The 18352-nt window shown below is 40.1% G+C and overlaps 1 protein-coding gene across 2 annotated transcripts in view; it reads right to left on the reverse strand.

Annotated features, from left to right (window-relative positions):
• LOC149175945 (putative GPI-anchored protein At1g61900) overlaps nucleotides 1-18352 on the reverse strand; it is a 210475-nt gene that overhangs the window by 90690 nt on the left and 101433 nt on the right. The window contains exons 4-6 of one of the 2 annotated variants that reach the window (XM_089419800.1): nucleotides 7755-8000; nucleotides 7519-7533; nucleotides 7065-7205 (exon numbers count right to left, since the gene is read on the reverse strand). In XM_089419800.1, the coding sequence (XP_089275926.1) occupies nucleotides 7065-7205; nucleotides 7519-7533; nucleotides 7755-8000 (402 nt within the window). Of the gene's footprint in view, nucleotides 1-7064; nucleotides 7212-7518; nucleotides 7534-7754; nucleotides 8001-18352 lie in introns of both variants that reach the window. The other variant, XM_089419799.1, reaches the window with a different exon arrangement.

Raw genomic sequence — 18352 nt, forward strand, 5'->3', positions numbered from 1 at the left:
CCAAATGTTATGAAACCAGCTCACAAAAAGATAGAAAAGAGAGATCCACGCCTTAGAATTCAGCCTCTTCGAGGGGGCAACCTCCTTTACATTACATAAATGAACAATTCTTGGATGATACAAATGAAAATACCTCCTTTCTATATATAGGAGTCTAAGTGGTCCCAATACAATCAAAGCCTACATAACAATAATATTGTAGGGCACAACAATAATAATAGTGGGCTTCTATGTGGCACAATAGTAACAATATGGGCACTACATGGGTACATCAATATAAATAAGGGGTATAACTACAATAGTAATGGGGTAATCACTAGTATTATAGGGACCCAACACAGCATGCGTCACTTCAATCCCTCATGAACAGGTAATTGGAACCAAAATGGAACCCAAGAATTAGGACCACTACAGGTACAGAATTTCGGAACCTATTTTAGGTGTTTCTCCCCCTTATTTATATAGAGAAGGGGAGCTTTGAATCAACATTTACAAAATCTCTCAACCAAAAGCCAGCGGTCAGATTGACTTGCTATCTAGGCTTGTGATAGCTCTACTACCCCAAAAAATGATTTCAAATGGGATTTGATTTCTTTCTTTAAAATGCAAGAAATACAGAAAAAATAAGGAAAATTGACTGATGATGAGGAAAACATCTCTCAATCGACCCTGTTATGTCCTCTGGTCAGGCTGCGTTTCTGCCATGATGGGCCTTTCCGGCGATTGGGGCGGTTCCTGTCGCTTTCGCCTTCACTGCTTTGGTCCAGCCATGTTCCTGCCACATTACGCCTCATACTCTAGAGCCGTGAGTGGATTGATTGTGAGTTTCCTGTTACAAACTAAAAGTGGAGAACGTCCTGGCAATCCTTCGTTGTGTATCTGAGTGGAGCCCCATGCTAAGCCATTAATCTTCCTGAGTCCCCATAACTTTATTTACTCTCCGAAGACGTGCAACGAAACAGTTGAATTCATTTCGGAAGCCATTTTTGTCCTGGGTTTCTTGTTACAGAGGTTTCCACAGGATTAGCCCATATTGCTCTCCAACTGCTCCATGCCTTCATTTAATACCTCAGTTGTCGACCCATATGTCGAAAAATACCCTCGCTATCCCACTGAGCGGAAGCGAAATAGACATTTTAATGTTCGTTGATCTGGGCCGTCAATCCGAGCCGATTCAATCTAGGTCGTTGATCCGGGCCTATTGTTATCACAATCGCAACACAGGAAAGGGCCTTTTTACCATATTTCATAGTGCTTGCCGATTGTTCGGACACGAAACTCCAATAAAGCATGAAACACATAAAATATCGCATCCAAAACCAAGACTCGTATATCGTCATCAGAAAGCGAAAAGGGGCTTTAACACTGATTTTATGGTGATTTCCCAAAATGTCAGATCTGAAATTTCTCAAAACCATAATACATAACCTTTCAGGTCCATCGCAATCACAAGTCGGAAGGGAGTTCAGCAGAGGAAGGAGTTATGACTTGAGCGATCCCCGATTGCGATATCGCAATCGGCGAGGGGAGGACTTATTGCAATCGGCAAGAAGAGAACTATCGCAATCGGAAAGGGGAGACGGAACTTACGATATCGCAATCAACAGGATGAACTTGCGATTTCGGCGGAGGAGTGGTGACGAGGCTTATGCAATATCACAATCGGCGGGGAGGACTTGCGATATCGGCGAAGGAGAGATGACGGGACTTATGGGATATCGCAATCAGCAAGGGGAGACAAAACTTTGCAATATCGTTGAAGGAGAGATTTATGATTTGTGCGACCCCCGATTGCAATATCACAATCCGGGGGGAGGAGTTATCGAAATCGGCAAGGGGAGACAGAACTTTATTGTGGTAAGCGAGACACTTTGCGATATCGCGATCGCAAAAGGAAAAGGGAGATGAGCAGATATGTATAGCAAAGGAAAATGGGCCGACAGCGATAAAGTTTTGCGGATCCCAAGCCTTTAAAAGGCCTTGGGTACGTTTTATAAACGTTTTTCAGATATTTCAAAGGGGAATGGGGAAACACGGCTAGAGTTAGAAATACAAAGGGATTTTCGGCTAGAGTTAAAAATGGGTCACTGCAGCTAGAGTTTAAAAAACAAAGTTTGTACAACTGGAACTCTCTTTTTAGAGGGTGACAACAGGTTCTCCCCAGTTATGTGGGGCACAGTTGTCACAGAGGAGCAGCGCAATGATGGCATCACCATTGGAACATAGGGGGATTCACATCTCGTGTCCCTTAAGGAAGATTTGGAGGCGAGGCCCATGCAACAGAGGGTATGGTGATGCAGTAGTGGAGGTGGCGATACCGGTAGGATGCGAGCCAACATGTATTGTATTAGCTTTAGATCATGGCATCTAGTGGCATGTAGGAGCATACAACATTGAGCAACGGTTTACAGGTGAGCATGGTGGTGCATGGTAGTGTGTCACAATGCATGGATTTAGATCATGGAGTGGGAGGAGCAACTCATATCGCATTGATTATGCATGGAGAGTATCAGGTACAACGACACAAGACAGTACGGGATCGTACCGCAGTAGTAGGGGGTATTCAATGGTGTGCAGGGATAGGTCGCAGTGTACAGTGGCCTTCCAAGGAGTATAGGGATACTTGGTGGTATGAAGGGGCATATGGTGTTATACGACGGAGTCTTGGAGTGTTGCCTTCAAGGAGACGTATGGACGGGGACACCAGGGATACCTTTGGGTCTAGTTCACCCAAGATCGATGAGGACAGGGATCAGCGATATTTGATAGTATCCATGGGGACTCACATGCCTGTCCCTCTTCTACATTGCTTATAGGCACAAATGATTTTGTTGTTGTCCCTTGACACTCTGGGCACGAGCACTAGGGCGCGGGAAGCTCATCTTAGATATTTGGATGGGACTCAACACACCTAGGGAGAGGCTTCTCAGCGGTGGCATTGGGTTAGGGCACGAGATGATAATTACAAGTTTGGGGAGTGTGTGGTTTGCTGCGGAGGTAGGGTATGTTCCACCCCTAAGTTCACACTTCAGGGGATGCATGATACATTTTGGGTGAGATACTCTTACGTGTCATAGGAGCAAACACAACAGGTGATTGACCTTTCTTATGGGCGGAAGTTTCGTGTCCAAGTAGTATCGGGTTGCATTTTTAGGAGACAGGATAGCAAATCCCACGGTGAGGTATGGCAAGCGCAGAGCAGTTTTGCATGCACTAGACTAATTCATGATGAGTGGAGCATATATATCGATTACATGCAGGGAGCAAAGATGTGGGGCAGGTGGATTACAGTAGTCATAAGGACTATGTCGCAGCAATTCTGCTTATGGGATCCAAGGATTTCGTTTGCTGACAGGCCACTCCATTTCGTGAGGAGCGGGACCATAACAATGGGTGATCTAGCTCACATTGGGGTTGACATATGAGGGATCATTGAGGCCTCCATTGTATAGTGAGGCAAGCTTTTTCAGTTGCAGCTCAGAACCGGGATTAGCAATGGATGGGTAGATATTGACATCATAAAAATACCTAGGTAGGATGAGCTTGGACTTTGTCGGTATTTCGCCACCAGGTTTAAGTGGAGGAGGATATAGTGTGCATGCAATGGGCAACCTATTAAAGTCAGAGTTGCATAACGACAACATGGTGGCACCGATCTAAGACTAGCATGGGATCTGGGCATCGCAGTACATGACATCTCAACGACCTTTAGGGATGAGTTAGATACTACAAGGGGGATCATTCAGATCTTCCCTTGGTCTTTAGTGACTCGCGGATGGCATCGGGGACTTCATTAGCATGGCAGGTTAGTCAGCAAGAGGATATCAGGGGAAGCTCATGCAGGAGAGACTTCATCCCCACGGGAATTGGGTTGTATCTTCAAAAGTCTACTCTTTGGGGTGCATGAGGTAGACTACTCAGTAACGCAGCTTCATGGGGAGTTGGATAGAGTTCTACATTATCATGATGCTCTACTTATTGATAGTATGCAGAGGACTTCTGGTACCTATACCTAGTCGGACAGCAAGTGGAGCAAGGGGTGCTTCACATTAATCAGGATGGCTTGGGATCCTAGTATCGAGGGATTCCTTCATGACAGTGCGGAGCTCGAGATTAACTCGGTGGCACATTTGGGACCTTGATATTATTGGTGGTGATAGTGGTGATCAGTAGTTAAAGAGAATGCTTGTTTGAGCATTGCTTGAGGACAAGCAATTTTTGGTGGGGACAACTTTCATGTCCCCAATTAGAAATTTTGTCAAGGAAATTCTCAATTTTGTAATTTTGGTGATTAATATAGTATTAGATAAATAAAACTTAGGAGAAATAACATGTGGAGATGTTAAGTAAATTTCTGGAGAAAACGCAAGGTTGGGACTTAGGAAAAGAAGAAAATTAAAGTGAAGATAAGTTGTGGAGGTCACCAAAAAGGGAAATCGAAAAATGGGAAGAATCAAACCATGGTATCAAAGCATAGTGTGAGAGAAATCAAACCATGCTATGAGGAAAGGAAAGCAACAATAAAAGGAAGGCTAGAGCCTCATTTTGATCATTCTATTTTCACATTTCACATCTAATTTTGGAGGGTTTGCTTGAGCTGCTTAGCCAAGTCAACTAGTGTTGTTTAGCACAAGGATTTCCAAGCAGAAAATCCCAACTCTCTTTCGGTGAACTTAGAGTGTCACCCTATGAGACAAATTTGGAGTTGATTGGATATTTCTTTCCCTAAATTTTGTGAGCCATTTCATCTCTGCAACAAGTGGGACGAATTTTTTAGGAGGACACAATTGTGGGATTCGTGGCATTTTGGAGAGCTAGCATTTGGTGGATCCCGAAGCTAAGAATTTGTATAAAGTTTCCTCAGTCGAGGATGAGTTTCCTTGGAGATTTTGAGGGGCAAAGAACATTTTTATCAAGAGGGTCAAATTTTTGTCATTAGGGCCTGCACAAAGGTATTTTAGGCCATCTATAGCGCATAAATTGAAGGGGAGATTTTGCGCAGGAGTTGAGCTGAGATTTCTTGTTCTTTTCCAGAGAAATTTGTAGAGGAAATTCCAGCAGTTGAGGGAGGAAATTGGAGCTAATTTGCAGCAGATATTCTTGGTGGGACGCAGAACCCATTCGCTAGGAATTTCACCTAAATTTGGGTATATCCGCATCAGCTAGAATTAGCCCCAAACGATTACTGCGTTTTTGTGGGTTTTACGAGGAGAGGCACCAATTAATTTGGTGGAATTTTCTAAGCACTTCTAAAGGCCAAAACAAAGGGTTGAAGCCAACCGACAACAAAAGTATTTACAAAGTAGAGCATAATTAATTGGGGAAGCCACTCTACCACTTGAGTCAGTGAGATTTTTCTGGGTTTTGTTAGTTGGAGTGTGAGGTGCCTTCCTCTATTTTTTCATAATTTTTGGAGTAGTTTTAAAGGTTCATTTCACAGTTTGCCTCCAGCAGCAACAGCAGAAATTTCTGAGCATTGCATTTGGACAAAATGAGCCATTTAAACTAGAAATTTTATTTAGATTCTCACCTGGGTATTGCTTGCTTACAATAGCAAGCCCGGGTTCTATCATTCCACTCCACTGTACTTAGTTCCAACTTGAAATTTAATAAAATGGCTCAGCACTTTGCCTCATTTCTTTGGTGTACTAATTTGCGTTTGCATGGTGAAATTTTAATGGTTGTAGCTAGTGCATGTTTTGGTAATTACTGTTAATTTTCCAATTAGAAACATTACACGCTCAACCCTCCTAGGGAGCAGTTCCTCACCCCCCCGGGGAGCACTCTAGGCCTTGATGCTGAAAGACCTCACTCAACCCTCTCATGGGGAGTGATCGAGCACTCGACCCTACCTGGGAAGCACTTTGGGCCTCTTAGACCATTCTCCCTTTTGAGAGAATGTCCATCCATGTTGGTTTCATATCAACAATCCCTCTCAACAAGAGGGGTAATCTCCACAATCCCTAGCTTGTCTCTGAAGTACACAAACTTCTCCTTGGGCAACGACTTCATCAAAATATCAATTGGCTGCTCATCGGTGGAGATGTACTCGAGCCTCACTACTCTCCTCTGCACCATGTCACTGATGTCGCGGTACTTGATCTCAATATGCTTTGACCCGTCATTGAACATGGGATTCTCTAAAAGCTTCACACAACTTTGATTATCACAATGTATCACGTCAGTTCAAACTCTTGGTCGAACAATCTTGCAAACAACTTTCGAAGCCATACTGCTTTGGTACAAGCATCATTGGTTGCAATGTACTATGCTTCTACAATGCTAAGTACAATCGACCTCTGCTTACTGTGCATCCAAGATATCATGGCAGAGCCCAAACTGAAGAATACTCCCAAGGTACTTTTCCTATCATCAACAATTCCAACCCAGTTTGCATCTGTATATCCCAAAATTTGTACATAGATCATTACAATGTGATGTACTTGTAAATTAAATTTGATGAGCACATGCTAAGAGTTTAATTAAAAATTAAAATGATTCTCTCTTTGTAATGCATTTCTTTTCATGCCCTGATGTCATTGAACATGACTAAAGGGCATATTATACAACAAGATCACATCATGTACATTTCATCTTCTATGCCATTGAATAATATTGAAAGAAATTCATTGGTAATTCAACCAATTGATAAATGAATTTCCATATGTAGCAGTACCCACGAAAATACCTTGAATTAGTTTCAGTAGATCAACCGCATGGTTATTACAATCAAGAGATGATTGCATAAACACAAAATTTCTTCTAGCATGTGCAAAAGAAAGATAAATAGGGCATATTATACAGCAAGCACGCATGTTTTACATTTCATCTTCTATTCCATTGAATAATATTTGAAAGCAATTCATTGGTAATTCAAACAATTGATAAGTGCATTTGCATATGTAACAATGTTCAAGAAAACAACTTAAATGAGCATTAGTAGATCAACCACATGGCCGTTACAAACAAGAGATGATTGCATAGACACAAAATTTCCTTTAACATGTCCAAGAAACCAGATAAAAACCAGATAAATAGACCAACAATGAAGGAATGCAACATACGTTTATCGCAGGAGGAAGGAGTTGATGCATGAGAAACAGGAGGCCAAGGAGCAGCTATATTATCATTCAGATCACATGTGAAACTTATTCCAGATGATGTCTCGTCCGTAACATCAGAAGGCAAACTTCGAAGAAGACAGCCTGCATCTGGTCCACAATGTGTAGAAACAATATATTATTTCATCATGGTAATGCAGGTCATAAAAGTTCATAATTTCATTTGAAAGCTGGAATGCATTTGGCAGAGAATATAACAAATTAATCGCTAATCTATTTAATTTATTTAAATGTTAGAATGTTTGATCTATTGTAAATGATTTATCAGTATCAGCTTAGAGTGACTCAAAAGCTCAATAATTACAATATCACGAAGATCAACATTGTATGACTATATAATGAGATTGAAATTAGCAAAAACGGTCTTGTTTAAGGGACAAGAATCAAGAAAAAGTACCTTGTGATCCAAAAGCTGTCATGTACATATTCGCCAATAGCCAGCACAACAACAACAAAAATGGATCAGAAAAAGCCAAATGCAGTTCAAGTATTGTATGTTAAAAGGGAGATGTGGCAGCAAAATAAAATGGCATAAACTCAAAGACTGGAGACTGTCACAGTTCCGATAAATGTGTGCAGCATTACTACAATCCAATCTCACAAGTAGCTTTAATCAGAGACATCTGAGAGCACCTTGAAGAGAAAAGTCCTTCAGATTTACATGGCAAAGATTGTACACGTTCTCTGTGATGTTCCTTCTTTGAAGCATCATACCAAGAGAGGCAGCACAGTTTAAACCTTGCAAATTTGTAATGAGGCTTTGTTGTTGAACTCCAGAAATATAATTGTCCAGTGTCATGCAGCATTTTGTTGCATTTTTAACAGTGTTAGCACAGTTTCTTGCCACCTCTGAAGGGTCGGGGAAAATCAAAGGACAGACTGTGGATCCACAACAACAGTGAATAAGTTAGTAAGTCTTCGTTTCATAATGCTATTAAAAAAAGATAGAAATAAAAATTGCAGCAGGTGACCAAACACTTCACAGAATGATGAAATATATATCAAGCTATTACAATTCAGCAAACATGCAACTTGATTAGGAATCAGCAACTTCTTTCCAATAAGATTCATTAATCCAAAATTTTACAAATAATACCAGCTCAGCCAAAATCTCACATTACAAGCAGACTCAAACCCATTGAAACCTAAATACAGAAAAAATAAACCAATTTAAACCAAAAGCTGATAGTGAAATCCTACCAACCTAACTGCATTGAAGAGTCATGGAAAATAGCCTTAATGGATAGTAGACTTAGTTCCTCAAGCATAGCTCTGTGTTGCTCCCAAGACACATTGATTACACCAAATACTTAAAAAGTATGATGAGATATACATCAAGCTACATTCAGGAAGCATGCAACTTGAAGCCAATCAAATCCATTAATCCAAACTTTATAAATAATGCCAGCTCAGCCAAAATCTCACCTTACAAGAAGACCCAAACCCATTGAAACCCAAATAAAGAAAATGTAAACTAATTTAAACCAAAAGCTGATAATGAAATCCTACCAATCCAACTGCATTGAAGAGAGTCAAGACACATGAAAAATAGCCTTGATGAATAGCATGGTTAGTTCCTCTGCCTCAAGCATAGCTCTGTGTTGTTCCCAAAACATTACTAAATTTTTCAACTAGCATGTGCCTTGTTCGAGATCCTCCTGCATTGACATCTCATTATTCATTCAATTATTGGGTATGGTAGGTAGTGAGCTCAATATTTACGGAACTAGGATGATCAGTCATGCTCTACTGATGTTCCCTGTATTGCTGGATGCTTGATCACTCGCTGGTTGAACCAAAGAAACTTTACACAAACGTCACAGAGGGTTCAGACACAGTCATCAGAAACAAGATCATATCTTGACTATTGGAGTTACCATCAACGAAGCAAAAGGTGATAAGCATAAAGTCCACTGCTGCTAAAACTTTCACCATGCCTTTACACAATTTCCAGAAATTTCAGCTCTAAAGGCTTTGGATTCATGTCTTCCAAAGAAGATATCACTCTAGTCATGTCATTATATGAGAGTAACTAAGCAGGTTGATATTGTTACATGACGCAAAAATGACAATCACAGCATCATTGATGTCAAGCAAGGATGTTCCAATTTCACTTTCCTCCACACTTCTTAATTTATGCACCAATAATCTACAGCATATTACCATAGACGAGGTAGGTCCAAATGGTGATTGCGTGCTCTCTTTAGAGCTAGCTTTTTACAGAGGAAGAAAAAAAAATTATCAAATTAAACAATTTCATTAAAAATCTATAAGATGTTGAAGAAGCTTCACATCCTTTCATGAGGATGACATTCATAACCATAAAGGTCATTATTACTCTAAAACTCTATAATTAACTTATATGTCCTAATTTGTACGTACAAAATGATACATCATGTTGCACAGACGGAGTGAAAATTGGATGCATAAAAAGAGATACAAAGGCGATAGGTATCATGAGAGAGACAAACTTTGGTGGCTACCAACATTATAACTAAGAGCACACACGACTTAATTAACGTAAGCCTCTTTATTTGAGCACAAACTCTAATTATTATCATATACAAGGTATGCATGAATATGAACATTACATTACAAATACTCTATAACCATTGTTACAAAATTAATGACAATGATGAAGATTTGTCAATTTTGTACCGTGAGGTCCAAAGTTAAAAAATCAATACCCAGTGAACTGCTATATTTGTGATTTCCTAACAATTGGAATAACAATATTTAGAATTGATCAATTATTTCACTGTGTTGTAAATTTCATGAGTATAATCGCATACTAAGTTATAAAACCACCACTTTTTTCATACTTCCAAATTATGATAAAATTCCATGAATTTTCAAAGTTACAAAACTCCTTTTAGGATAATTCACTATCAGGCCAGGATGGGTAACTCCCAAATTTCATTGATATTCCATTAATCAAGCACCCATATTTATACAATGATGCTGCAACCTTTGGTTTCAAAAGCCAAGGCCCAATGTCTCTTCCTATTCTAATGTTTCAAATTTCTCATATTTACATATTTACAAAATATCCATAATTCACCAAACCCCTAAGGATTAGGTGTCTAACATCCACAAATATGATAATACGTTAAAACCCAATAACTTTAAACATAATAAATTCAATATTTTATATTTTTATAGTAAGGATTTAATTTAAAAACCAATAGCTCATGGCATTTGACGATAGATAAAATAATGACAAAAATGAAGTAACATTAAAATGTTCATTTTAAACTACATACATTATTTTCTTTATAAAGACTAAATCCATTACTTTCATCTTGTATGATTCATCATGTGCTAATTTACTTTGAATGCTATAATGATAACGTTTACAAATTACAAAGAATGCTTGCAATAAATGTCATAACAAAACACATTAACAAATATACATAAAATTTAAATACTTAAATGAAACTCTATCATTTAGAAATAAGAGTGAAGAAAAGAAATATTTATCTATCATGAAAGATTACAATCCTAACCCACCAATCTTGAAACTATGGGTAATATTCACTTAGAGCCATGTGTAAATTCACTACTTGGTATATTGACTTTAGTGAGCATACATATCAGTAAGTTACCCACTTAATCATTTGTGATTAAGTTGGCCTAGTTACCTTCTAGGGGCTAGCGCCCCAACCCCAAAAGGATGCTTATAACTACACATACACTCTTCATCATCGGATTGAGTGCAATAAATGCGTAAGGTTACCTCTCTCTCTCTCTCTCTCTCTCTCTCTCTCTCTCTATATATATATATATATATATGTATAATGTCCCTAATTTTTGGATTATTTTGTGATGTGGTTAGAGTTGACTTCCAGAGCTTGTGTCAGCAAGGTCATAAGAGCGGGGAGCTTGGAGGGTTTGGAGGAGTTTTATTGGCTCTGACTGGGATTACTTGCCATATTTCATCATCAAGATCAGTTCTGCATAGTTTGATCTTGGTTCCATTGCATTCCGATGATTCTCGTAAAACGGGGTTATCATTAGGCATATTTTAATTATTTATGCTTAAGGTGCTATATAGGGATGATTATTTGGAGAAACACCTTAGTGTAATAGCTCGTTGGAATCCCAACTTTGCATTCCACAGGAAATCACTACAACAAGTAATCCCAAATCTCCTCAAGAAATGGCGAGAAATCTCCTGCAAAATCTCCTCCATAAATAGACTAATTGTTGATTTATGGTAGCATTGGATGTGCTCTAAGCCTCATAATTTACAGGGTGACTTGGACACATGTATTCCACAATACCCAGAAATCGTTTTTGGAAATTCCACTGGGACATAATTTTACAGAAATGGGTGCCTAAGTCTAAACTTAGAAAATTAAAATAATTAAAGGGTATTAATCAAACTGTGGGTGAAACTTCTAGAAGAAGACAAGGATCAAGTCAATATGATCTAAGCCATTGATTAGAATCTAATTTGGGCCATTGATTACTCAATTGGAGGATTATAAGAAGGACTTCGATGGGCATTTGGAAAACACACCAGGCAGATACTCAGTTACCCAAGTAAAATCGATTTTCTCACTGGTCGAAGTTCGATAAGAGGAAATCGAATCAGATGGAGAGTTGCAGGTGAAAAGGAGAAAAGGCATTGGCATCTATCACGGGTGCAGGAGCAGAAGAAGATGCAAAGAAAAGGAGGGACAACGCTGAGGCTGTGACACTGGGATTGACGCTGGGACTGCGTAGGGAAGCTGATGCAGTGAGACGTAGAGGGGGCAGCAAGTCCTCTCCTGAGTCGGAATTTAGCTGAGAAGCGTGAGAATATCATCTGTAATATTTCTCACAGAAATTCCTCTTCTATTTTGTTGGTTGTATCTTGTACATGAGATTTTCACTAAAGATCAATAAAGAAACCCTCATCTGTTGCACCAGTTTTCCTACATTGGGTTTTTCGGGGGACAATTGTCCAAAAATAATTGTGTCATTGTGATTATACTTGTGCTCATATTTTTCTTTGCATTAACTTTCTGCATTATTTTAATTGTGAAGGTTACAGTAGAATTTATTTCGATATTTGTTGTAGAAACACTGTGAATAACTTATTTCTGAAATAATAAGTAGAAGAAATAATATCAGTCACTGCAGTTGGATTTCTATTTAGAAATTTTCACATGGTATCAAAGCTGAGTTAAGCAGGAGTGCAGATCGGAAGAGCTAGCATTGAAGAGAAGAAGGGAATTTGAAATCGCTGCATAGGCAGAAATTTGAATCCCCAGATGAATTGCACAGTCCAATCTAAGAGGGCAAAATTTTCATAGGAAAATCTCTCTCTGAGAGAGTCGACAGAGAGGAATATTTCCAAATCGAAGGTTGCCAGTGACAGAGGGAGTAGCGCAGAGCAGTCTTCAGGTGAAGACACAGTTTTTCTGCAACAGTTGTTGGGACAAAAAAGTGTCAAAAATCAATAGGAAAAATAGCGCAAAGAAGGATGGAAAATCAAGATGTCTCTGAATTATCTTGCATATTGGAAGAAGAATTCCCATGCTTGTCAAGTTCAGCGTCAACAAATGTCTGGTATATTGATAGCGGGGCTTCAGCCCATATGACTGGTGTATGGGAATATTTCTCGAGCTATCAAGAAGAGCAAATGGACTTCCAGATTACTATGGGAAACAAAACGAAGTGTACTCCAGTAGGGAGAGGCACCATAGCATTTCAGACGGAAGCAGGAACCACCATCCGAGCCACTAATGTTCTACATGTGCCTGGGTTAGGAATGAATCTGATTTCAGTGTCCCAGTTACAAGACATGGGATACGATGTATACTTCAATAGAAGGAAATTATACGTCAAGCATCCAAGCTAGAAGAAGAAGCGACAAATTGGAGCTCGAAGTAACAGACTGTATAGATTGCAGCTCAAGTCTCCAACGGCATTGATAGGCAGAAATCATAATGGTGAAAAGAAACTGAATAAATTGTGGCACAAGTGAATGGGACAATTACACCATGGAGCATTGAGGATGCTCAAAGAAACTGATACAGAAGTTCTAGTCCTTAGCACTGAGCATGATGATGTATGCAGAGGATGCGTACTAGGAAAGTACGCTAAAGCAACTTTTTCCAAAAGTAACAACAGAGCGAAAGGTGTATTATGATTGATACACTCAGATATTTGTGGCCCAATGTCCACAAGAGCTCTTAGTGGTGGCGAATACTTCATCACCTTTATTTATGATCACTCTAGAAAAACTTGGATCTATTTCTTAAAGACCAAGGATGAAGTCTTTGATCGGTTCAAAGAGTTAAAGGCTCTCGTAGAGAACATGACAGTGAAAAAGATAAAGGTATTGTGTTCAGATAATGGTGGAGAGTATACGAACGAAGACTTCACAGATTTCTGTGCAAAGGAGGGCATCAAAAGAGAATGGAAAACTCCATATAATCCAAAGCAGAATGGAGTAGCAGAACGAAAGAATAGAATTATTGTTGGGGCGGCAAAAGCTATGTTGTATGACCAAGACTTGCCTAGATTCTTATGGGCAGATGCTAGCAACATAGTGGTGCATATCCAGAATATCCTATCCTGAGAAGAAGCAGGAGGTGAGTCATCTCAGGATATTTGGAAGTGTGGCATATTGTCACATTCTAGATGAGATGCGTAGTAAACTGGATCGAACTGCAGAGAAGGGGTACCTCGTAGGATATAGCAAGACTTCGAAGGCATACAGAATCTACATTCCTAGCAGCATGAAGATTGTAGTAAGACAGGATGCAAAGTTCATGGAGGATAGAGCTTTCAGGAAATCTCAAGAGATGTCAGTAGATGTTCCACTAGTCCAACGGCAGCAGGGGCAACAAGAAGTTCAAGCAGGAGGATAGACACCTGGATCGAGCAGAGTGACCAACACTAGTATTTCGTCAGAAGTGGGAAATCTAGGCAGTTCTCAGCGAATGGAATAACATGAACAGGAGGGGAATTTGATTGAGCCTCCCACCACTAGTGGTAGAACTAGCAAGGAAATATGGCAGACATTGAGGGGCATAGAGGAGTTTGTCGAAGCTCCTAGAACCGAGAAGAGGCAGCGTAGACAGCCTAACAGGTACCAAGCCTTGGTAGCATGTAATATCCCTTATCAGAGGAATCCCTCAAACACAAGCAAACTCCAACCAGAGAAATAACAGTAGTGCAACATACAATAATGCATACATGGAATATAAGCAGATACTCGAAAAAAATGCAGAGAGAAATGCTAAGCCATTTTATTATACTGAGTAATGGAAAGAGTACAAGAGTTGATCACAAAGATGGCACCTCGACTTGCACAAGGCAAGTGAAGAAATACACTCAGAATGGTAAGAAAATGGCCTCTATCTGAACTGCGTCCAAACTGCTAGGAACTGTTGTGCTTCTGCTACTGCTGGAATCAAATGAGGATTTGGGGTTGTTCCCCTCAGAAAATGCTGAAACTCTGGAATCAGCCTCTGCTCAAGAAACCCAGAAAAGCCCAGAAAACTTTTCTAAAAACGCTGACCCCCGAAAATCACCCCCTTGGGAATCTACGCAGTCCCTCAAGGCTCTGCGCTGCCCCTAGAGAGAATCCTCCAAAACTCTACCCGAAACTCTGCCAAAATCCTCCAATATGCAAGGGTTGATCCCTTGCTCAATCTCCAAGCTCAAATCCCCCACAAAAACCCAATCCGGAGCTCCTACTAAAAGAGACTGTGTCCTCCCCTCTCAAGACTGCGCAGTCATCAAAATGCTCAGCTCCTCCTCAACTCCAGAAATCGCTCCTCCTGCAAAATACTGATGGAACTACCTTGCCCGAGCAGGCACTCAAAGTCCCCCGGGGCTAAGGGTGAGATCTCCGAATGGAGACACTCGATGCACTAAACAGTGCTGCAGACAGGCTAAACAGCCAGCGTGCTCTAAGTCGAAGTGACTAGCTCAAATGCAACATAATCGAATGATCAAAATGAGGAGGCTCCTCTCTCCTTTATAGCGTTGGCCTCTCTCAACCCTAAGGCCCACCTCCTCCAACGTAGCCTCTCTCTTACCACGTGCTCCTTCTCCATCTACGCAGTCCCTCCAAGTGTCTACGTGGGCCCCTCTCCTACATGGTCCTTTGGCCCCCCTTGGCTCCCCTTTTAAGTTACAACGTTGTGCTACTAGGGAGTGACTTTATTCAAAACGTGAGTTATGTCCCCCTCTCCTCACCTTTTTATTTATAAATAGCTATAGAAGGCAAAATCCAGCAAAATTGAATATTCCAATTAGCCATGGCTAATTAGGAATATTACATAGCACAGGTTGAAGAACCATCCAACTTTCAAGAAGTCGTACAACACCAAGTTTGGGTGGATGCCATGGTAGAAGAGTATAGTTTTGTCATGACTAATGATGTCTGGGAAGTGGTACCTAGACCAGAGGATAGATTAGTTGCAAGATCAAGATGGATCTACAAGATCAAGTATGTTGCAGATGGCAGCAGAGAGAAGTACAAGGCTAGGTTGGTGGCTAAGGGGTACACACAAAAGGAAGGAATAGACTATGAGGAGACCTTCGCCCCAATAGCCAGATATACCTCTATCAAATCCGTTATATCTCTGGCGGCTCAAATAGGATGGGAGATTCACCAAATGGATGTCAAAACAGCATTCTTGAACGGGGTGATAAAAGAAGAGGTGTATATAGAACAGCCTGAAGGCTTCGAAACTCATGAAAAGAGAACTCATGTATGCAGGTTAAAGAAAGCCTTGTATAGGCTCAAGCAGGCACCCAGAGCATGGTATGGTCGGATTGATAGTTACTTGCAACAACTGGGATTCATCAAGAATGATGTTGAGCCCAATCTCTACTATCTAATGGTGGAGAATGGGCCACTTATTCTGGTATTATATGTGGATGACTTGTTTCTAACATGGTCATCTAGGCTCATAAAGCACTGTAAGAAAAATCTTGAAGCAGAATTCGACATGAAGGATATGGAGTTTCTTGTCTCCCAAAGTGTACACATAAGGAGCAACACTTAGAGTAGGGGTTGTCACCCTGATCCCTACTCACTCCATTCTAGCTTTCTCCTAGATAAGCTAATGGCGGTAGTCCCTAAAGATAGATGAAAAGGGGAAAACTTGTTGAAGCAACAAGTCCTAGGAGATCAAAGGGGAAGATCACTACCTCTCTAGACAACTTGAATTATAATGAATTAGCAAGTGTTCTAATAAATGAGCAAAACATATCTTAACAAGATGAAGCAAATGAGGCAACAACGAGATCAACAAATATAGACCAGTGCCTAATGAATAATGTTCAAAGTAAATTACACCACTTGCACAAATATGAAAAGCTTCAAGTTACTAGATAAGCAGAGTTGCAAGATGGATATTAGACAACCAGAAATATGAGCAGTAAACAGTTTAAGAGCAATTTGCAAGTATGATAGATATGAATCTACACCCAAAAAATATTCATTCCAATTGCAAGAATCACAAGATCATGGATAATCAAAACACTTTAATAGCAACGATCCCTGATTACTTAAATGTACTTCACTTAGCAATTATGGCAATTTAGAGCAAAAATATTTTCTTTTAGAACAGAACTATAAGTAAACTAGATGAGATTGCTAACAGTGAACTTGTGTAATTGTGAGGTGCAATTAGATTTTAATCATGCAACTATGCAATGCAACAACGATATGCAATTAGAAAAGAGAGGAACGAGAGATGGTTAGTGAAAGTTATCCTTGATTGAATCACAAGAGAGAGACCAAGACAATGCCTTCTAATGCCTTTTTCTTATCAAACTGATGTCCAAATGCCAAAAAATAACCAACTGTAAAATGCATCAGTTCTCCAATATACCACTGTCAACAAAAGATAAGCTCATTGTAGCCTGATGTTAGTGTATGTTAACCCACTTAATAGAAGAGCCCAAAACTACTACCAGCCTGCTATCTTAGATTAATGACAATGACCAATCTTAATGCCAGATTTCAGGAATGTTGCTGCTAGGATCAAATCAGACTACTGATTAGATAGAATCAGTCACCTGTAACTTATAATCAGTCACCAATTATAACATAGTCACATAGGATCAATCATTAGAGATGCCAAAAGGAGAGTCAAAATGCTTGATATGTCAATGCTAACTGCCTCTGCAAAACAAAAATATCAGTCCTAAAATCTGCTTACAATTAGGAGGTAAATAAGCCAAAATCCCACACCTATACTCCCAAATATGAGTTGAATTTTAATTAAAGTTTCAAAGCAAATTTGTATTTGTCTGGTCTCTTTCAGAATCTGTAGCAAAAATATTTAAGTGATTGCAGGCCTAATAAATCCCTTCACACCAGCTACTACAAGCAAGCCCCTAGACTCACGGCTAAAGGGAAATAGGTCATCCAAGTAGAGCCAGATGTTGACCACTACGTGTCAAAGACCCATAGTAGTACACCCCCTTATTCGCAAAAGGGATAGCACCTAATCAATGTGCTTGTGTCGTACAACTATCATCATCAGCTTGACTTGCAATATGTTATGTAAACCCATTCTACGTGTGTATAATGTAAATAATCTCAACAGACCCGTGTCATGTATGTAACGACTTAAGTAAACCTACCTTTCTAGTGACGATCTCCATTCTAGGAGGTTTTTCGTCCCCTGTTGCCCCTTTGATGCGAGGGCCACATTCTCCTCTTCCTTCACGTGCTTTGTCCCACTGCTGCTGCTGGTGCCACTAATGGTGCTCTTCACCAAATCTCACCTCATCTCCTCCTGCTGCAGATCAGCCCACATTTGATCCCACTCTGGCAACTTGTCTCTGCCCAGAATACTCTGGACGAAGACCTGCTAGTCTTTGGAAACATTGTTTAGAGCTAACCGTACCAATTTTGTACGTTGGGGCACTGACCCTACTACAGACAGCTAGTCTTGGACATCCTGAATCCTAGTGAGAAAGGGGTCTATGTGCTCCCCTTTTTGCATCCTTGTACATCCCAGCTTCTCCTCAAGATACATCTTTCGTTGCTCGGACGATCCCTGGTATAGCGTAGCAAGAGCTTGCCACATCTGCCTAACAGTATCTTTACCAGCTATATGAGACCACGTGATCTCGAACCCCATCAAGAATCAACCTCTTTACTTCCGCCATCTCCTTCTTATAGGGTTTCAGTTAATCTGCATCCGTGAGTACAGCTACCATGTTATTGATATAGGCTTTGAGATCGTACTCATCTAGAAGACAAGAAA

The sequence above is a fragment of the Pinus tabuliformis genome, chromosome 4_1 (genome assembly GCF_031772625.1).
Source record: "Pinus tabuliformis cultivar Carrire ecotype Pingquan chromosome 4_1, CPIR1, whole genome shotgun sequence".
Taxonomy (NCBI): domain Eukaryota; kingdom Viridiplantae; phylum Streptophyta; class Pinopsida; order Pinales; family Pinaceae; genus Pinus; species Pinus tabuliformis.